The sequence below is a fragment of the Arvicola amphibius genome, chromosome 10 (assembly GCF_903992535.2).
Source record: "Arvicola amphibius chromosome 10, mArvAmp1.2, whole genome shotgun sequence".
Classification (NCBI taxonomy): domain Eukaryota; kingdom Metazoa; phylum Chordata; class Mammalia; order Rodentia; family Cricetidae; genus Arvicola; species Arvicola amphibius.
In genome coordinates this window covers 96,186,734-96,207,984 of record NC_052056.1, presented here as the reverse complement: position 1 = coordinate 96,207,984, position 21,251 = coordinate 96,186,734, and the positions used below count along the sequence as shown (strand labels likewise).

General features: G+C 50.6%; 4 protein-coding genes across 5 annotated transcripts in view; 1 reads left to right on the top strand and 3 right to left on the bottom strand.

The window, feature by feature from the left end:
* LOC119825395 (NXPE family member 3-like) overlaps positions 1-4,528 on the bottom strand; it is a 54,721-nt gene extending 50,193 nt beyond the window's left edge. Inside the window, exon 1 of the mRNA XM_038346240.1 lies at positions 4,307-4,528. The gene's annotated coding sequence lies outside the window, so the exon portion shown is untranslated. The remainder of the gene's footprint in view (positions 1-4,306) is intronic.
* On the top strand, positions 4,132-7,862 carry Lamtor4 (late endosomal/lysosomal adaptor, MAPK and MTOR activator 4). Its single transcript, XM_038346241.2, has 4 exons — positions 4,132-4,208; positions 4,646-4,726; positions 7,175-7,292; positions 7,563-7,862. The coding sequence occupies exons 1-4, from the start codon at positions 4,206-4,208 to the stop codon at positions 7,658-7,660; spliced, it is 300 nt and encodes a 99-aa protein (XP_038202169.1). The 5' UTR covers positions 4,132-4,205; the 3' UTR covers positions 7,661-7,862.
* A 388-nt stretch (positions 7,863-8,250) lies between these two features.
* Positions 8,251-12,634, bottom strand: Trappc14 (trafficking protein particle complex subunit 14). Of its 2 annotated transcripts, XM_038346238.1 has the most exons (11): positions 12,064-12,632; positions 11,716-11,811; positions 11,487-11,616; positions 11,292-11,378; positions 11,024-11,144; positions 10,783-10,930; positions 10,371-10,453; positions 10,124-10,287; positions 9,432-9,586; positions 9,094-9,287; positions 8,251-8,973 (listed from the first exon to the last, which is right to left on the bottom strand). In XM_038346238.1, exons 1-11 carry the CDS (start codon positions 12,472-12,474, stop codon positions 8,820-8,822), a joined length of 1,743 nt encoding a protein of 580 aa, XP_038202166.1. In that variant the 5' UTR covers positions 12,475-12,632; the 3' UTR covers positions 8,251-8,819. The 2 variants fall into 2 exon arrangements, with proteins under 2 accessions (XP_038202166.1, XP_038202167.1); XM_038346239.1 differs by lacking the exon at positions 8,251-8,973 and having other exon boundaries at positions 9,145-9,307; positions 12,064-12,634.
* A 1,251-nt stretch (positions 12,635-13,885) lies between these two features.
* Gal3st4 (galactose-3-O-sulfotransferase 4) lies at positions 13,886-20,229 on the bottom strand. The gene is made up of 3 exons (XM_038346684.1): positions 20,105-20,229; positions 19,602-19,905; positions 13,886-14,920 (listed from the first exon to the last, which is right to left on the bottom strand). Exons 1-3 carry the CDS (start codon positions 20,227-20,229, stop codon positions 13,919-13,921), a joined length of 1,431 nt encoding a protein of 476 aa, XP_038202612.1. The 3' UTR covers positions 13,886-13,918.
* Between the last annotated feature and the right edge of the window lie 1,022 nt (positions 20,230-21,251).

The window sequence follows — 21,251 nt, the reverse complement described above, 5'->3', positions numbered from 1 at the left end:
GTTATATGCATAGTATTGGGATGGCTGAATTACAAGGTAGCTTCTTAAAATTAAGATATCTTATTTTTACTAATTTAGATTAAGTACACATGTGCACATCCGAGTCTTGAGTTTGCTCGTGTAAGTGTAATGCACATGGTGGCCAGAAGAGGGCACCAGATTCCGCCTGCAGCTGCAGTTACCAGCAGTTGGGAATCATCTGATGTGGGTGCCAGGAACTGAACTCCAGTCTTCAGTAAGAGCAGCAAGCACTCTTAACTATGGGGCCATCTCTCCGGACCCATGTAGTAGTTCTGTTTTTAATTCTTTGAGGAAACGTCATATTGCTTTCCATAATGGCTGTACTAATTTACAATGTCTCCCTTTCTTCGCCCCTTTCCTTTTATAATAACTGTCCCAGGAGCTGGAGCGATGGCTAAGAGCACTGGCTGCTTTTCTAGAGGAACTGGGTTCTGCTCCTAGCACCCATATGGATCTGACACCCTTTTCTGGCCTCAGGTAGCATTGTACTATGCGTGGAACACAGACATGCAGGCAAAACACTCCTACACATAAAATAATACACATGAAGAAATAAGTGTGGGGTAGTTTTGGTATGCATTCCCCTGTCGTTAGTGATGTGGAACGCCCTTGATAGCTGGTGTCATGGACATCCTATTGTCAGCTGTCATATGCTATTTGAATGCACTGGGTAGTTGGCTCCGGAAGCAGAGCTGCACCCTCATCCCCAACTCCACCTCCATTTCAGGCATAAACGTGCTTGTCTCAGGGGTCTTCTAAGGTCTAGGGATGGGCTGGCCCTCTAACTCTGATAGAAAGGGAACAAAACATCAAAAGAGCCCAAGAGTGACGATACTGGCCTGTTAGTACACAAGTGACACACATCTTTAATCACAGAACTCTGGAGGGCAAAGGCAGGAGGATCTCTGTGAGTACCAGGCCAGCCGAGTCTACAGTGTGAGACTCTGTCTCAAAACCAGCCAACCAAATAAAGTGCCCTTGAGAATGACTGGCAGGTGACCCGTTTCCAACAGAGGTTCCCTAGTGTTCACTGTATGGAGGGGCCTGCAGTGGGAGAGAAGCTGAAAGCTCAGTCATGGGGTGAAAACCCCAGGTCAGTTTCTGCGGGATGTCTGTAAGCTCCCAGTTTGATGGTTTTTATTCTTTACTTAGAAGCCTCCCACAAGGAGACATTCTACTTTGCCCAGGACTTTCTATCTGTTGGTGGCTGCCTTAAAGAGGGGTTTCCCAAGTTAGTTTCTGCTAGATACTTGAGTACGTGATTCGATTGCTTTGTGCTCTCTCTCTCTCTCTCTCTCTCTCTCTCTCTCTTTCCCACTCCTTCTTAATAAAGTCACCCATTCAAAACCAAAATTGTGGCCACTGTAGATCAGCCTCTCAACTGTACAAAACAGCGACTAATATTTGTATATCCACCTCAGAAAAAAAGTCTTGACATTTCCCCATCCGTTAATTGAATTACGTGGTTCTTCAAGCTGTTGAGTTGTCTGAATAACATATATTTTAGGTATTAACTTCACGCCAGTTATATGGTTTCAGGTATTTTCTCTCATCCTTTATATTGTCCGGCTTTCATTTCTCATTGGCCATTTCCTTTGCTCAGCAGAACTTTTTCAATCTGATGTGGTCTTGTGTGTAAGTTAATTTTCTGGTGGTTGTGACAAAGTCCTGTACTTGAAGGCTCGTGGTTTCGGGGGATACAGTTCATCTTGGCGGTGGGAAGGCCTGGCGGTGGGAGCACCAGGCAGCTGGTCACATGGCGTCCACAGTCAGCAAGCAGAGAGAGATGGGGCCGCTGGGGCTTAGCTAGCTTTCTCATTCTTCAGTCTGGGATGCCAGTCCACTAGGTGGCGCTGCTCACATTCAGGTGCTGCCACTCTTCAGTGACACTTTTCTGGTATGACTCCTTAATTTCAGACCCATTGACGACATCCCACTTGTTTGGGGGCAATTTGTTGCTTATGGTTTTGTTGTTATATTAAAAATTCATTGCCAAGGCCGGTTTCAACGTAGAGTTCTATGCTTGCTTTTAGGAGTATTAGTTTCGCGCCTACAAGAGATCCTGTCTCAGAGAAAAGTCACAGCTGTACCTGCCAATTTTAACGAGTGTTTGGAACGAACGCAGGAGACACCCAGTACACACTCGGTGACGGAACAAGAAACATCATTGTCGACACGAGTTGTGTGAGTCACGTTATGGCAAAAGGAAACAGTGCTAGGTGAAGAATTCATCCGTATTAATAAGAACGTCAGGAGGAAGTTTTTAATGTAGTTTATGTTATTGCATGGGCTGTCTGTTGTTAAAAATCAGCATTTTCTGTGTTGTTAATAGTTTCTGTGTTAATAACGATGTCTGACACTACGCCTGAAAGGAAATGAAAAATTGCCTTCTGACTTCACGCCCTTAAAAAAAATCTTATTTTTAAAATTGTGTGTGTGCACGCATGTGCACGTGCATGTGCACGTATGTGTCCACAGAGGCCTGAAGAGAGAAAACATCAGATCCCCTAGAGCTAGAGCTTGTGGGTTGCCTGACATGGATGCTGGGGACCAAATGCTGGTCCTCTGGAAGAGCAGCACATGATCTTAACCTCCAAGCAATCTCTCTAGACCCTCATTTCCGTCTTGATTACTGAATGCCAAGCATTCTTGGATGGTTTACTCAATTGCTATTAAAAAAAAAAGGTAAAATGTAGTTTTAAAGAACTGCATAATTTGTCCATAGGACAAAGGAAAAAGCTTTGGACTTGGCATCAGAAAATTGAGACTAGAAACTGACCCTGCCACTGCACTTCCCCCATCTGGAGCAATGACAGGGTAGTTAAGGGGGCGCTACTATAGGGTTATGAATGAGAGTTTTTGATGAATGTGTATAGATGAAAATGATCTGAGTAATAAATGGAAAAATAAATACATAGAAGCTGTCCCTAGCCAGCTGTGGCAGCACACAACTGTGACCTCTGCACTTGGGAGGTGGAAACAGGAGCTTCAGGAACTCAAGACCATCTACATGAAGTCCTATATCAAAACAAAACAAACAAAACCCAAAATATTATGCCTAAGCATCACGAGTACCTAAGGCCAGGGAATGGTTTGTATATTTAGCATCTCTGAACAACTTTCTCTTGCTAATCTCTACTAATTTAAAACTCTTTAGAGACAGTCTCACTATTAAGCGTAAAGTAGCCTCTAACTCAAGATCTGCCCACTGAAAAGAGGGGTGGGGGATAATTCACACATCTTAAAATTCTCTATTTCAAAGTGTATGGTTCAGTGACCTCGGCACGGTCACAATGATGTGCAGTCTTCGACGCAATTCCAAAAAGCTTAAATTACCCTGCCCCTCCCCCTAACAAAACCCCAGTAACAGTCACTCCCTGTGTTCTCTTGTCCCACTACCAACCACTAACATGCTTCCAGATTTTCTGGGTTTGCCAGAAGTGTACGTGTATTGGTCAGGGTCTCGGCAGGTAGCTTAGGCTCAAGACTGGCTTTGAACTAGCTATTTAGTTGAGTAGCCTCTGAAGCCATCTCTCCAGCCTACTTTCTCCATCTTGTTTTCGAGATTCTCACGCTCCATTGTGTCAGGGCTTTATTCCCTTGTACCGATCATATGCTATTGTGTGTGTGCACCAAATTTGATTTACCTGTTCAGAGTTATATTTGGGTCGCTTCACCCTTAAGCATCCTCAAGACAGGAGAGTAACACTGTGAACAGCTTTTCACATGCAAACCTTCGTCTTTCACATTAGTTTCTCATTTCAGGTTCAGGTTGAAGCGGGACACCACTGAGTGCCAGAAACGTCCCGTACTCCCCTAACACCCCTAGACTGCGCTAGTTTCTGCTAGGAAGCCCCGGGTGCACATGCGCACATTCGTAGAGTGGGGGGGGGGGGTGGGGGGGGGGGTGGGGGGGGTGTCCCGGGGTGGGGGGGGTGTCCCGCCCCCGCCCACTAACCCGCGGACTCTCCCGAGACTCTCGCCGGGTCGGGGAAATGCAACCAATCCACGAGTGTGTCCGGGGAGCGGCGCTCCGCAGTGGTTGATGAAGTCTGATGACGTACCCGCCCTCCAATCGGCGCGCGGGGGGCTGGGCTAGCGTCAGCTGGTGGAACCACGTGACCCGAGCCTGGCTCCGGAAGCTACCTATCCGGTAGACAGCTCCCCCGGCACCTACGGCTGCGATGGTGAGTGAGGACGCATGCGCGGGCGTACACGCCTCGGGTTCCGCGTCCCAGTTCCCCAAGCTTCAGTTGCCCCCTTATGGCCTGCACTCGGCTCTTACCTTTATTCCACTCCTGGAACGAGAGGGAACGGAGATGGGAGGGAGCCGACAGGGAGGGCTGGAGAAGGCCTTGCCACCGGGTGTTCTGCGGCTGGGGAATAGTCTAGATGGCACAAGGGGCGGGGCACAAGGGGACTGGAGTGAGAAGGGCTGCGAGGAGGGGCTAGGAAGGTCTCCAGGGTCGTCTACACGACAAGTGGATGAGCTCGGGGGTCCAGTAGTGACCGCAGATAGACTCCGTCTTACAAGCTACTTAGAGGGTCTGGAAGGGCCAATTCAGGAGGAAGATGGGTCTTCAAGGCTGTCATGCTTCTCACCCCTTGCCTCTTTACCCATTAGACTTCCGCACTGACCCAGGGGCTGGAGCGAATCCCAGACCAGCTTGGCTACCTGGTACTGAGCGAAGGTGCAGTGCTGGCGGTGCGTTGTGGGAAAGTGAGGCGTGCGAGCAGGGCGCGGGCGGGACTGAGTGTGTGTGTGTGTGTGTGTGTGTGTGTGTGTGTATTGGGGAGGTCCTTTTGGGATACACGACCCAGAAATACCATCAAATATTGCCCAGTTTCTCCCAGTTGTCTATTTTTTTGTCCTCTGGCTCCCGGCTTGCCATATATTGAGCTTTTAGTAATTAACGTCTGGAATCCAAGTCTTTTGTTTTATGGTATAAAAGAGGTTTGTATCCAAAGGACTGGGGATGTAGCTCAGTTCAGAGAGTTAATTTGCTTAGCACGCACGAAGCCTTGAGTTCAATCCCCAGTACTGCATTAACCAGGTGGGACATAACCTGTCATCCCAGCACTTGGAAGAAGTTCAGGGTCATCCTTGGCTACGTAGTGAATTTATCCCAGCCTGGACTACATGTAACCTTGCCTCAAAAAAAAAAAAAAAAAAAGTTTACCAACTTTCTAAAGTCATACAATTAGTTTGATGATAACTAATCACTTATAGTGTGTTTTTATTTGGTATAGCTTTAAAACTCACACGGGGTGCATATAGGTGCCACAGCCAGTGAATGTCAGAGAAAACGTTCGGGAGTGAGTTCTTGCAACATGTGGGTCCTGAGGATTGAACTCAGGTCATCGGCATTGAGACAAGCACTTTTATGTTTGAACCATTTCACCTGCACCTAGATCGCAAGACTTCTTTCGAGGCAGGAATGAGCTGAGCTGCAAGGGCAGAAGGCTGTGAATGAGGAAAGAACACTCAGGGCTGGGAGCTGGACTGAACTGCCTGAGTGTGTCAGTGCCTGTCTGGGTTAGTTGTGGGTTTGTGTTGAAACGGTTTGAGCAGGAAGGATGATGTGGTAAGAATCTGATAGTGGAGGACTTCCTATGGCTAGCCTCGACATCTTTGGAGAAATCCTGAGGGCTATTTAAAACACAGACATGGCTCACTGAAATGGTTTAACACGACTGTTACAGGCGTCGTCTAGGTAGGAAACTAGATTGGTAGCAAGAAGGAACAAGGTATCTATTCTCCCTGTCCCCTTAGGAGAACCAGGTATGGTGGTGAAACACCTTTTTAAAAAAAAAAAAGATTTTATGTATATGAGTGCTCTATCTGCATGATGCCTTTCTTCCAGAAGAGGGTACATGCTGAGGCCAGTGCAGGACAGTAGAGTCCTGCTCTTAGCACTCTCTGCCTTATTTCTTGGGCCAGGGTCTCAGTGAACCTGGAGCTAGGTTTGCAAGCCCTGAGTAAGCCCCAGCAGTCCACCTGTCTGTGCCCCCTACAGTGCTGGGGTTGCAAGTGTGGCCATGTCTGGCTGGGGATTTGAACTCAGGTCCTCTTGCTTGTACAGCAAGCGCTCTTACTCACTAAGCCATCTCCAGAGCCCAGCGGTGTTAGAGGTGTTCTATATGTTGGCACTAACTAGATAGAAGTACTTCTGCATGTATATTACCTTTCAGAAGTACTCATCCAGTAGGGCTTTATTTTTTTTTTATTTTTTTTTTTTTTTATTTATTTTTTTTTTTTTTGTTTTTCGAGACAGGGTTTCTCTGTAGCTTTAGAGCCTGTCCTGGAGCTAGCTCTTGTAGACCTTTAAACTGGGAAAACCAGAAAAATACTATGGTGCCTGAACAAATAACTCAAGAAAGGAAGCTGACCAAGGAAGTGGCTAAGAATTTTGATGGCCTGACTGTAGATACTGAGTTTGAGGTGTACTGCTAACAGATATATAGAACATTTATTATATAGGTACATAGTGTTCTCTTTTCTCATGAAACCTTCACAAGCCCATAAAATAGGTCCTGCTGACCCCAACATACAGATAGGGAAACAGAGCAAAAGGAACTAAGCCTAGTAATAGGCCCACTTAGAAGCAGTGGGGAGAGGAAGTTAAGACAGTCTGTGCTACTATCCAGAGGAAGTCTGTACTACTGTCATAGCCAGAGGGAAAGCTTCAAAGACAAGTGGGTGTTTCTGCTTCATAGCCTACAGACAAGTGGGAAGACTGGGAACAGGTGGAACCTTTAAAGACTGAGCAGTTAGCTCAGTGGTGGAACATCTGCCAGGAATCCTAGGTGAGGGGCTGGGGTGTGGCTCAGTGTTAGAGCCCCTGCCTAGAATCCCCCAGTGAGGGGCTGGGGTGTGGTAGATCATTTGATAAACACACTCAAGGTTTTGATCACTCGCATGGCTATCAGCAGAGTTGCAAATAAAGCCTGGTATTTCAGGATGAGAAACAGGATGGTACAAGGGATGGCAACACCGTCATAAAGAAGCTTCAGGTAGAATTTTTCCAATGCTAGGCAACTTGAGACTATGGGAGACCATGACAAGTGTGGGACCCAGTGGTCCTGTGTCTTGAATTTGTTCCTAACTCTGGGCTCTCACTTTTTGCCCCTACTCTCCTCCATCCACATGCAGTCATCTGGGGACCTTGAGAATGATGAGCAGGCAGCCAGCACCATCTCAGAGCTGGTCAGCACAGCTTGTGGCTTCCGGCTGCACCATGGCACGAACGTCCCTTTCAAGCGCCTGTCTGGTGAGCTCCTGCCTTTGGTGGTGGGGTTTTTTTCTAGAGGCTTCTCTGCTTAGGGAAGGAGTATCTGGCTCCATTCCATTGACTCCCAATTCCTCCTGAGGACCCTGGTTCAACTCCTGCCTTCAGCTTGAGACCCCTCTAGTATGAGAACCGAGCAATAAGGACGAGAAGGTTTTCCCAGCCGCCTCTCCTCTGTCTCATCCCAGCCAGCTTTGCTCTGACCTCACGGAGGCCACTGCACTCATTAACTGTGCTCCCTTCCCTTTCCAGTGGTCTTTGGTGAACACACGCTACTGGTGACCGTGTCCGGACAGAGGGTGTTTGTGGTAAAGAGGCAGAACCGCGGTCGGGAACCTATTGACGTCTGAGCTGCAGAAGGCTCTGGCTGGACTGTGGACTGTGACGGGGACACTGTCCTCTGTCTGTCTCACTGCTGGAACTGGGCCTGTGCTCACCACCTCCTCACCCCCATCCAAGTCACAAAGGCTTAGTGACTTCTGCGCTAAGGGAAACTGGCAAAAAGATGCTCTCTTTTCTGCATTCTGCATAATAAACAGCAAGGCAACCCTTCTCAGTGCTCACAATATGTGCACAGAATGGTTTGTCTGGGTGGGGGTGGGGCTGAGGCCATCGCACCTTGCGCCTGACTTAGACCTTCTAGGGAGATAGCCATACCTCAGTCCATCAGTGGGACAAGACCACCTCCAGGCACCACAACTGGGAAGCTGAGACAGGTGTGATGGTGCACATCTGTAATCCCAGCACTTGAGAGGCAAGTCGGGAGCATCAAGTTCAGACAGCCTGGGCTGCTGCATAGTGGTTTCAGGCCAGTCTAGGGCGTTCCGAAAAGCCAAAGTAAAACTAGAAATTGGAGACTCATGGACAGGAAGACAACTGTTTGTACAATGAAAGCAATCTCTCCTGTGGCCGACACACAGACAAGACTCAGACTCCCTCCTGAAGAGCTTTTAATAATAGTTTACTTCAGTTGGAGGTGGAGTCAGAGAATAAGTTACAGGAACAGACAAAAATAAAAACAAGAAAACAGAACTTAAAGTGCTTCAGGCTGCCAACGTAAACATGAGGGGCAGAAAGAGGCCACCTAGCTATGTCCCCAACCCCTGAGACAGGAGAGTCATTGTCATTGTTGGGGTCCCTTTACCACTACCACCCTCTAATCTCAGCCCTGCGGGTGGGTGGAAGGGAATTTCAGAGGCAGAGAGGATTGAACAGGAAGGAGAATACTTTGTAAACTCGGGACAAAGTGAAGGGCTGGGGCAAGGGAGCGCCTGCAGCCCTTGCCCTGCTGGGGTGGGGCCAGCCCCCCCACGAGAACTTGGGAATACTGTTGGCTGAGCTGCAGCCGCGCTGCCATCTCACAGCTTCTGCCCTTATCCCTCACCAGCAGACACAGACAGACAGTCCTGCAGGGCCTCTCTGCCTACAGTGGGAGGCGCAGCCTGGGAACAAGGAGCCCTCGGGGGCTTAGGGTTTCTGGAGTGTCCGGAGCCGAGTGAGCGACTGGTGCTACTTGACGGGCTCCACCACCAGGACTTTACACTCGCGCTTGGCAATCTTGTCTAGAGAAAGCACAGCCTTGTCCGGGGGCAGGTAGAGGGGACGACCGACGGGGGAGGCCACAGGGGGTGTGATGGCCCTGCGCTCCATCACGCTGCCAGACCTGGGAGAAGGCAGGGGCTGTGGGCTCCGTGAGGGTGCAGCATCCCCACCCCTCTGGCATCCTGTTCCTAGACTCCCAACTCCCCTCCTGGTCACACTGACAGCCACCCAGGTCCCTTACCTCATGAGGTGGCTACGGGAAGGCTGCTGGTGGGAGAAGGACTGAGAGCGGCCTAGGCTGGCCTGGTGTCTTTCCACCAGGTCGCGGACGGCAGGGCTGCTGGGGCTGCTCTTGCGGGACAGGGGCCGGGCCTCAGGCGGAGGGTGGGACACACTGGCAGTGAACTGCAGCTTCAGTTTCATGTGCTGGCTCAGCTGGGTAGGAAGATGCAGACCTTCACACAGACCCAGGTTGGACTGGGCCTCCAGCTTCCCTGTGCCCAGCCTTCTAGGCTCCCTAAGGCATTTCCCCTCCAGAAGCTAGGAAGCCCTGACTGTCCCACCCAACACTGGGCCCACCTCAAAGAGCCCCGTCCTCAGAGCCTGGAAGGCCACACTGAAGGTAAGCGCGCTGCCCTTCCGGGAGAAGCCAAGGTTATTGAGGGGTGTGTGGCAGACGATGGAGTCCAGGGCTGCTTGCATGGCCCGGCGCTCCTCTTCACACAGCTGCTTTCCTGGGGAAGAAACAGATACCCATCAACACCAGACAGCTTTCCTCAGCCCCTACAGGTCTTTACCAGCAGGGGGTGTTTAATTCGCAAGGTGCTCTGTGGGGTACACTGAGTAAATGTTATCTTGTGCTGAGGGTTACAGACAGTGGTGGTTAATGCCGTGTGCCGAGGTCTGTTCTTAATCAGTATCGTGCACTAACTCATTAATATGCGTAACAAGCCATGGGATGTTATTTACTCAGTTTTAGAGAGGATAGAAGCCCAGAGATGCAGTAACTTAACAAGGTCACACAGCTAGAAATGAGCGGGGTAGAATCTGTACCAGAACGCACAGACCCAATCAATGTCTCTGCCCACTGCCTATCTTAACTCCCCATCTGTGACCCTGGATGACTAGCCAGGTCCTCGGCAGAGCTATCCGGCTGCTGCAGGCACCCACAGAGGTAGGGCTGACACCACTCTGAGCTCTTCTCACTATCCTACCTCTTCCTTTCCCTGTCCCTCCCAGGGGATGAGGTCTCAGCCTGGTAGGGGACCCACCAGCCTGTGCGTGTTCCGGGGTCCACACAAGCCTCACAGCAAGGAAGTCTTGGAGGTTGTTGAGCAGCGTGTAGGTGACAGTGAAACGCTCGTAGGTCCGAACAGGGGATTCACAAGAAGCGGTCATCACAAAGCAGGGGCGGTCTAGGCGGACACTGGGCAGGCTAGGAGCAGTGGAAGAGGAAGCTGGGTGTATGTGTTAGGCAGAGGTGAGCAGAAGTGCATGGTGGGTCTCCCACATACTCACCGGTAGTGGGTGTAGATGCTCTGGGTGAAGGGCAGTTTTGGGGTGGACCACTGAACCACGGCAATCAAGGGGACTTCAAGACCCTGCAGAGAGGACACAGGGAGACTTCCCACGTTTAGAGTTTTTGTCTCTTAAGCCCACACCTTTCCCTTCAGTTGTCTCTCATTTGAGACAGGTCTCAGCCTAGACTCGTCTATATCTGCTTACTCAGCTGGGGATGTCCTTGAACTCCTGATTTTCCTGCTGTCACCCGTTTGCTAGAATCCCAGACCCCAGGCACATGCCACTACTGATTTATGCAATGCTGAGGGCAGAACCCAGGGTTCTGTGCTTGGTAGGCAAGCACTCTACCAACTGAACTGTATTTCCAGTTCCCACTGTTCTCATCACTTATGTGAACACACCAGCTCACCTCCTTGGCCCCAGGAGGGGGCTGCTCACCCCCTCTCAGCTGAAACAGGAAGTTGTGTTCCTCCAGGGCACTAAGAGGACAAGGGAAGTAGCCAGAGGTACCAGGAAGCCGACAGAAGGAGCCCATGGAGACTTCCCCAGACTGGTGACTAGTGCAGAAGAAGAAAGGAAGGCAGTGAATAGCTTGCCATGCCCCATCTCTGCCCCACCACTCGACAGCCCCGCCCCTCCCCAGACCTCACCAGACATTGTCCACCAGCAGTACAGAGCCATCAGGCATGACAGGTAGGTAACTGGCATTGAAGTTGGGGAGGATTCGGATATCCCAGATGGAGATCTCCTCCTGGGAGGAGCTGTTCAGCACTGTGGGGGAACCAGCCAAGTTCAGAGAAGTGAGACCCCCCCCCCCCTTTGCCCTCAGCCCTACCTTTACCAGCATAATAGACCCATCACTGCCCTCCAATCCACTCCCTTGGACTATTCAAGCCTTGAGCCAAAAGATTTGCTCACCCTTGAGCACGGTCAAGTGTTTTCCAGCCACAGTGAACTGCCGGCATTTCAGAACTGGAGGGGGAAGCAGCGTCAGCAGGGTGCTCACTGCAGAGAGGGGATGAGGCAAGAAATCAGACCTCTGCTTCTCAGTTCTTCCCTGCCACCTTCTAATCTACCCCTCTTCCGGGTTCCAGCTTTTCCCTTCTCCCCCACCTTGGGCCTTGAAGGCGCTCTGTTCTCCGCGGAATGTCTCCCCAGGAGATCGAGTCTGTAGCAAGCGCAGGTAGCCTTGATCTCTGACTTCCGGTGCCTCGACCTCGCGTTTCCACACGGTCACTACAATCTAGATTACAGGAGGCATCGGACCATGATCAGGACTGACGGGTGGGTCTTGAAACGTCGTCTGAATTATAGGGCAACAGCTCCAGCTTTGTCATCCTACCTTGGCCTTGGGTGTCCCTGGGGGCAGTCTATCCAGTGAAACAGTGAGTGGGAAAATGACCTCATCTGTGGACACGATCGGTTCTTCCACAGGCAGCTGGGGATTGCAAAGGGGTGAAGAAGTCAGGAGGGTATCAAAGACGCAGGATCCTTCCACCTCTCTGCAAGACAGGGCAAGTCTTTATGCCCTCCCCTCGCTGTCATCTGCCTCCTGTCTTAGGTCCCTCTGCAAGGCAGAACAATGCTGCCATCTGCCTCCTGCGTTAAGTCCCTAAGAGTCCATGCTCCAAACTTCCCCTGTTGCCCCCAACGAACCTCCCCTCTGCCCTTGTCACCCAGAGATCCTCACCGTGGTCGCTCCCCCTGAGGTAGCAGGGCCCGGGCCGTGGGTGAGAAGGGGGCTGCAGCCTCGAAACAAGCCTCCGCCCCCTGGGTCCCCTCCCCCCGGGGGCTCGGCATCCTGGTCGCCGGCGCCGCCGCCCCCCGGGATTCCCCCTCCAGCGCTGACCGAGGCCAGGGCGGCCAGGGCTGTCGCCAGCTCGGTCCAGGCCCCTCGGGATGCCAAGCCCGCGCCTCCCCCGACGCCGGGCCCCGCGCCGCCCCGGCAGCGCAGCACCAGCAGGAAGCGGACCGTCTCCCCCAGGTACAGATGGTTGCGCCGGGGCAGCGCCCGGTACCGGCCCGGGTCCCCAGCCAGCTCGGCGCGTGGCGGCAGCGGCACGGCCGGGAAATACATCGAGTAGTCGCACTGGGACTCCATTGGGCGGGGAAGGCGACGCGACCCGAGACCGGGCCGGCGGGGAGCCACGGGACCCGCGGGAGCTCGGCCGGCGAGTCCCGACACCCGAGGGCCGCCGCTCCGCCCGGCAGCGGGAGACACCAGCCCGGCCCGGAAACCAGGGAAACGAACCCGGAACCCAGACCCGGCGGCGCCGGAACTGGGGTACAGGGCTGAATGACTGGAGAAAGACCGGAAGCGGAAGGAAAGGGGCGTAGCCTCTGAGGTTGCATGGAGCGGGTCTGGTTTGCGGTCGTGAATGTAGGCTGCTGAGGAATTTGTGGGGAGGCTAGACAAGCTTCTTTGGGTAGATTTATTTTTATTTGCCCCTCCTCCTCTTCCCTTCCTTCTTTCTTTTTTTTCCCTTTCTCCCTTGCTGTCTTCCCTAATTTTCTCTTTCTGTTCCCTCTCTCTCACGCTTTTTTCCTTTTATGGCAGGGCTTCTTGAAGCCCAAACTGGCCTTAAACTCTCTCTGTGTATGGCTGAGCATTAACTCAAACTTTTGATTCTCTTGCCTCTGCCATTCTCCGGAGTGCTGGCATTACAGGTATGTGTCATCAGGTCTGACTGATGCAGGGCTGAGGATTGACCACACGGCTTCATGCATACTGGGCAAGCACTCTACCAACCATGCTACCCCCGTCTTTTTCTTGGATTTTTGTGGTGGTGGCGGCGGTTGTTTTTGGTGGTGTGTGTGTGTATTATTGGCATCATGAGCCTCAGCCTGATGCCAGTCAGTCGTTTTACCAATGGGCTGTATTCCCAGCCTTGAGGAAATATTGAAAGAAAAGAAAGAACGCTTTCCAGTCCAATTTCTATCCGACAAAAAGAGTCTCCATCCCTCCCCCTTTGAGAGTCCTACATAAAACAAATAACTGGGGCCTGGAGAGATGGCTCTAAGGTTGAGAGCACTTGCTGATCTTGCAGAAGACCAGGGTTTGGGTCCCATCACCCACATGGTGAGTCACAGTCATTGGTAACTCCAGTTCCAGGAGACCTGTGGGCACCAGGCATGTTGTGTGGCACACATTTATACATGCAGGCAAAATACTCGTTCACAAAAAAAAATAATTTTTTTAAAAAAATAAGTAAACGTTTCATAGCATTTATTAATCCAACAAATATCTTCACAGTGAAATCAACACAGCTCCATAACAAATATTTCATAGAGAACTGGATGTATCATGCCCCAACTTTCTCTGGCTCACACTTCTTTTGCCCCTCCCGGGGGCTTTGGGGGAACTGCTACATGAACCTGTCTTGGGAGACTTGAAGAGACCAGGTGAGCAGCTGGGGGTGGGAGGCAGATGTTGCTGGAATTCCTACAGCAAAGCCAGGCAGCTCAAGTCTCACCTTAGAGCAAACTTCTTGTTCCTTCCAAGGGATGGGAAGGTGCGTCGTGTGTCCTCATCTGTCATCCCATGCCTATGGGGGCAGTAGCCTTGAGGTCTTGAGAGGCAGGGAGACTGTAGGGGGAAATTGCTTGGCATCCAGTTTGTCCTTGTACTGCAGCTCAGGGGTAGCCAAGCGTTCACATTCCTCTTGGTCTTTCGGGCTCAGTCCGCTCTGAAGTACGTAGCCCAAAACTTTAGCTGAACCGAACTGGAAAGGACGGAGCTTTACATCGGTGATGTATTTGGGGTCTAAAGCCTCGCCTCCCATCAGGCAACGTTTAGCCAGAGCTTCTCTTCGAGCCCGGAGCTCAGCCACAGCACGTTGCAGCCGGCTGCGGCCATATTGCTCTATCCGCGCCCACAGACTACGGTTGAAGTGAGTATAAAGAGCCCAGTCTAGGTTATTCCAAGCTCGGGCCCGTGCAGTCAGCTGCTGATCTTCACCATTCAACACACTCTTGTTGGCCGCCCCGAGCCTCTGCTCACCTCCAGCCTGGGCGTTGTGCGTGAAGCCCACCACGTCATCCAGACCCCAGCACAGGGCATCTGCCAACAGAACCAATGACTCGTCAAAGTACTCAGCCACCATGACCAAGTCAAAGACAGAATCCAGCCAGGCCAGACCCCACTGGATAAAAGATGAGGGCCGGAAATCTGAAGAGGCAACGCCGGCTGGCTGCTGGTGACTATTAGCAGCTGTGGTCACGGGCTGGAAGAGAATTCCAGGGCCAGCAGCAGAAGGCATAATATGTAGCTGGAGGGGGCTGGGGTCCCTGGGTAGATGAGGACTCACTCTCGTCTCTGGGGGGAAGGGCAACCCAAAGTCGAACCATAGTAAGTTGCGGGCATAGTGGTTGCCACGGCCCCCAGGTCTGTAGAAGGCTCGAGGATTGGACAGGAAGGCAGCCAAAGAAGGTGCCTTTCGGAAGGCTGATGAGGTTGACTTATAATAGGAGAAGGCAGAGCGGGCTAGAGCCGCTGGATCTCGGACAATGGAAAAGAAGAAGCTGTCAGAAGGCATGACCTGAAGTACCTGCAGAGGAAAGAAAGAGCAGACACAGAAAGCTTGACTGGGTAGAAAATAAGTACAAGCTAAGGCTCTGGTGAGCCCCCTCGGAACTCTGCCCGCCTCCCCAAGCTTCCCTAACTAGCTGGGTGTTCTTGGGGGAAGTTATGTAACACTTCTAAGACTCAATTTGCTTCTCTGCAAAAAGGAAGTAGTCAGGGGTTCCCAGGTAATGAGACAAATACATGAGGTAACAGCTAGTCAGAAATCCGGAACCCACAAAGCTCTAGATCATTCGTTTCCTTGGGCCTTTGTGTCTTCTTTAGTTGATAAAAACTCTCAAACCTGGGGCTGGGGAAATGGCTCAGTCAATAAAGTGTTTGCCCCACAAGCATGAGGACCCAAGTCCATATTCCCAGTACCCACATAAAAGCCTGGCACAGCGGTGCTCACCCACAAGCCCTGTGCCAAGGAGGCAGAGACAGGGCCATAAGCCCTGGGAGCTGGCTGGCACACACCTAAAACCTCTAAGAACCAGACTTGGTGTTTACTTCTACAATAAAAATCCATTTGTATTCAGGTTTTGCGTGTGCATATGTGTGAGTGTTCATGTGTGTGCACTTGTTCGTGTGGACTCTCGGGGAGAACCTCATTTCCTCAGGCTTCACCACCTTTGTCTTCCAGACAGGATCTCTCACTGGCCTGAGTGAGAGATCCACCAGGCGAGGCTGACCAATCAGGGAGTCCCAGGGACTCTCGTATCTCTGCCTCCCCCGAGCTGGGAACACAGAGTCTGCTACCAAGCCCAGCTTTCTTCCATGAGTTCTGGAAATCAAATTCAGGTCCTAAAATTGCTTGCATGGTAAGCATTTTACTGTACCTCCCCAGCCCTATTACTTTTTGAGATAGGGCCACACTTACGTAGCCCAGGTGACCTTACACTTAAGGCTCAGGACCTGAGCATTGTAATTACAGACAGGTGTCAACATGGCCAGTACACACACATGCACACACACACACACACACACACACAAAATCCTGTTAAATGCCGTTTCTGGGACTCTTAATCACAGCTTCAAGAAAGCAATTGTCCTGAGGCTCCTCAAAATGGAAAGAGGGAGACATCAGTGGCAGGAACTTTGTTCTCAGGCCAGTCCAAGATGACTGCCACACAAGGCACTTCTGTAACCCCAAAGATCTTGGAGAACAAGACACTCCTGAAGTAGGGCACTGGCGGGAGGTGGGGGTGGGGTGGGACAGTGCTGGAAAATGGGTGAGACTAAAGTCTGGGATGTGTCTATTACTCAACAGGTACCTTGAGAATCAGGCTTAGTTGTGCTGCAGACTGATTGATGTGTTATGTCAATAGTTCCCACACACCCCGAAGGTATCTACCCTGAAAATGACTTTTATCGTGGAATCTAACCTTTCTGTATCACAGTGGCAATTGGTAATAAGTCTGTCCTTAAGGAAGTTTTTAAAAATGAGGATCAGGGGCTGGACAGATGGTTCAGTGGTTAAGTCCTTGTATGCTGCAATTGTAAGAATCGGTGTTCAGATCCCAGCACCCAGGTAATGAGCCAGGTATCTCTACAAATGCCCGTAAGCCTGCCTCCAATGGGGACAGAGACAGGAGGATCACTGGGACTTGCTGAGAATCTAGCCCCATGTTCAGGGAGGGACCCTCCCTCAAAGGAACAGGCAGAGAATGATACCCGAGAACCCCCTGCTACCCTTTCTAAGTGTCCTTAAACATGCATAGGCACACATTGTCTCTCTCACACACAGATAAATCTTCAGATGAATAAAATAAATACAATTGGATCAATCTCCAAAATGGTAATAGGAACTTATTTGGAATTTATGCTGTTATACTGTGCATCTGGAAACTATATGAGCAAGGCACCAAATCAGCAACAAGGCATTCCTCAGTCTTTAACCATCCCTTCTAAAAGAGAACAAATGGTTACATTTCTCCTATCATCAGGAAATTTCCCAAACTCCTATACTGCCCCCCTCAACTCTGCAGGAGACAGCCAGAGAACAAATGACCATTTGTGAATGACCATTCATAGATTTGAGAGTGGGGCTATGTAACAGAACAGACTGAAAATTTACTGAGGAAAAAAAATGATTTTTTTTAAAGGAGCTACGATAGGCTGGGCGATGGCTCAGCAGCTAAACAGCTGCTGCACAGTGTGAGGACCTGAGTTTACCCATGTAGGTAAAGCTAGATGTGGGAGCACGCCTCTGTTATCTCCAACGGTGAGGAGGGAGGTGGAGACAGGTGAGTCCTCAGAAACCCACAGACCGGCTAGCCTGGAGCACATAGCCACAAACTGCAGAAAAGACCCTGTCTCAAATGAGGTGAGAACTAACACAAGGCTGTCCTCTGACTCTCTGCCACACATGCACTATGGTATGCACACGCTTGGATCAGTTATGGACACACACATCCTACAGACAAAAGTTTTTTTTTTTTAGAGTTATGCCTTTCTTTAACTGAATGTTTTTCATTTTTTTTTCCTTAATATGGCAACGCCCAGAGGGCAGAGCCTTTGAACTCTGGCTTTTTGGAAAGCAGATGGTAGTTAACTGTCCCTGGCATCAAAAATAACCATTCCCAGTTCTGCCATTTCACTGATGTCGTCAGAGCCTTTGTATCTTCAGGTATAAATCTGGATTAGTATACGTGGAAGAATGTGGAAGTGCCTGGAACATGGTAGGGAGACCATGACAGTCATCTCTCAGCCACTAGAGGATCCCAGTGCAGTGGTCACTGGCCCACTCTTAATGGTAGCCCCTTGTTATACAGCAGTGGCCCCTTGCTGCCCCTGACATCACCTTCACGGTCCTCAGCTGTCTCCTCTTCTGCCTTCAACAAGGGTGTACCGGGTATGGTGGCTCATATATGTAATCCTAGCCCTTGGAAGGCTGAGGAAGGAGGATAGCCAAGAATTCAAGGAAAGCCCAGGGTACATAGCAAGAGCCTGTTCCAAAATAAAATGTTTGGGCAGTCTCTGCTATTCTATAAACTGCACACACTCTCCTGATACACATGTGTATACATAAATCATCATGTCTTTGTGATGGTTTGCTTCCTCTAAGAACGCCCAATCTGGGCTAGGGATATAGCTCAGCGGGAAAATGTTTGCTTAGCGTGCATGGGGAATCCCTGGGTTCAATCCCTAGTACTTCCTTAAAAAGCAAACAAAAACAAAAACACCAAGAATATTTGATGTTTACTGGACACTGTGGCTCACACCTATAATTCTGGCACTCTGAGAGACTGAGAAGTACTGCCATGACTTCGAGGTCATTCTGGACTGATGGTGAGTGTCATAACGGTAACTATCACACACACACACACCCACCCACCCACCCACACACACACACAGTTCCCCTGGAAGAATGTCTGAGCTGGAGAACTAACTCACTTTGTAGAGTGCTTGCCTAGCGTTCACAAAGTGCTGGGTTCCATCCCCACCACTGTATAAACTGATAGTGGTTTGTGCCACCTGTACCCAACATTCGGGAGATGGAGGTGGGGGAATCAGGAGTTCAGTATCATCCTCAGCTACTGAGTTTGAAGCTAGTCTGAGCTACATGAGATCCAGTATCAAATACAGATGGACAGACAGACAGATCCAGTATCAAATATAGACAGACAGACAGACACAAGAAAGCAGGAAGCATAATAAGCCTTTTCTCGAAAACCCCTTCTGATCTTTCTTTTAAGTTCCTCGCCCACCACATGAACCGCTCTGTTCTCCTGCCAGGTGCTCCTTATCCCTCATGGTGCTAGAATTACAGTGTGAGCCACCACGCCCAGTGCCCGTGTGCTTTCTGTTTCTCCCGACAAGCATTCACTGGTTTAAGCACGTGAGAGAACGTGTTCATCTCTCCGATAAGATGTCTCCTTTGGGGTCAGAGCTGGGGTCTCTCTCTTGTTGTTGTTTATTTTTGAGATAGAGGTATAGTTATGCAGCTCAGGTTGACCTTCAACTATTTTTTAACTTTTTGAGATCGGATCCTTCTGGTTCCATCTCCCAAGTGCTAGGATTACAGGTGTGCACCTCCACACCTGGTTTATGTGCTGCTAGGAATTGAATCCAGGGCCTTATACATGCTAGACAAGCAGTCTAACAGCTGGGCTACATCCCTAGTCTGACCTCCAGGAGCCTCCTGTCTCAACTTCCCCAGTTCCGGGATTACAGGTATCACACTTTCAAAATGTCCAACTCTTCTTTCTTTTGAGGGCTTAACACAGAACTGACATGAAGTTTCAAAATGTGGTTTTTACCCATAACCCCATCACTAGGGAGTTGGAAACAGGATGATCCTGGGGCTCACTGGCCAGCCAGTCTAGCTGAATCAGTACGTTCCAGGTTCAGTAAAAGACCCTGCCGGTCTCCAAAGCTAAGGTGGAAAGTAAGACACATATCTGGAGTTGACATCTGGCCTGACATCTGGCCCCCACAAGCAAACACATCCTCCACACACAGATCCCACAGGAGAGAGAGAACACTCTAGCTCTTCCCCAGGCAGAGGACACTCAGAGAAAGAGCAACAGGAAACCTCACCTTTATATCCTAGGGCCCAGTTTGTGGGTGAACCCCCATACCAAGGATGAACCCCTCTTACAGGTCTTGACCACAAACCTGAGATTTCTTGTGCATTCGTCCCCACCCTCCCTGCACCTCCTCACCTCTTTCAGGTTGAATCTCATGTGGTGACATAGGATATGGAAAGGCTTCTTGGTGTCTGAACTCTGGGGGTGGTAGCCTTTGACCTTAGAGGCCTGGAAAAGTTTTGGGTAGCCAAACTGGTAGTGGGCAGGCAGGGCAAAGCGTAGCCCCTGCTGGTCCCCATAGCGATGAAGGAGATTGAGCACAGAACTGCTCCCAGATTTGTGTGTCTTCAAGAACACAAGCCGCTGTCGGGGTAGGCAAGACTTAACAGTTGGTCCCAGGGAAGGGATCCAGGACTGTCGGAGCTGCAGCCCCGGTAACCTAGAAAGAGAAAGGAAGCGGAGTGTCCTGTCCCTTGCCATTATGTGGAACAGGTGGGTCCTTGTGATGAATGGGCAGTAGGAATGCCCCCTCCCCCCCGGCATTTGCCCCCTAGAGTCACAGATCCCCAGGTGGGATTAAGAAAGAGTAGGTTGGGGTGGGGGTATAGTCGGAGAGGTAAGGCAGGATGGGTACTCACCTCCTCTGGAATGGTCCCCCTAAGAGCTGGAGGCCAAATCCAATGGTCATGAAGACTCCCAGAGCCACCCCCAGGCTCCGAGGCCTCCAGAACCTCATGGTCCTGACAGGAGACAGAGGACCCATGTGCCACAAGGCAGGTGACACTAGGCAGGGACAGAGCCTGGGCCAAGAGCCATGGGTGGCAGAGACAGCTGGAGTTGGCTACGCAACTGTGGAAGACACCTTTTGGAGATCAGGGGCTCTTTCCCCAGGCCTGCTCGCAGCCCTGGTTGAGTCTGCCCCCTGAGTTAGCAGATTTTTGCCTCTGTCAGCGTCTAGAAGGGAAATGAGGGGGGAAAGAGAGGAGTCTAAAGAGAAGGGCAGAACCTTTTCTTCCTCTGCCACTGAGACCTGAAGCGGGGATGGTGAGTGGCCCAGGGTGTGTGTGTGTGTGTGTGTGTGTGTGTGTGTCCTTTACACCAGACCCTTATAGATGACCTGACATCTATTCCCTGTTCTGCCAAACTTGTTTGTCTTCATCCACCCCCCCCAACTCTTCGACTGTACCCCTCTCCCAAACTTTGGATATTTGAAAGGGAAGGGAAAGTCAGGACCCAGATCTCAAATGAAACAGACACCAAATGAGATAGAATCTGTTTGTTCATGACCTTCCTTCCATCAGGGCATTGTCAAGCCAGGTCCTGGCTGCCTTCCGAGTCCCTCCATCAATCACAAATAGGAAAGAAGAACCTCCCTCCTTCTTGAGCTAGTTTAGGGGGAAACCTTAGAAGGGAGTGGGGTCGGGGGAACCAGAAAGGAAAAGGTAGGGTAACCTGGAGGAGGAAAGGGGACAGGTGGACATAGAGGAGTGATGTGAGTCACTGCTCCTGCTGGCAAGGCTGTTTCTCACTCCACCAAGGTAGACCCCAAGTTCTAAAAGGGGCTGGTGGAAACGTGGGATGACAGAGCCCCTGGATGCACCCCATTCCGCTCCTTAATCCTATCTATTAGTACACAGAAGAGAGAGAGAGAGAGAGAGAGAGAGAGAGAGAGAGAGAGAGAGAGAGAGAGAGAGAGAGAGAGAGAGAGAGAGAGAGATTTTGATTGATTTTCTTCCCAGGCCCTAAGCTTCCTGATGAATTTGGATTTAGCTCCACATTTCCAGA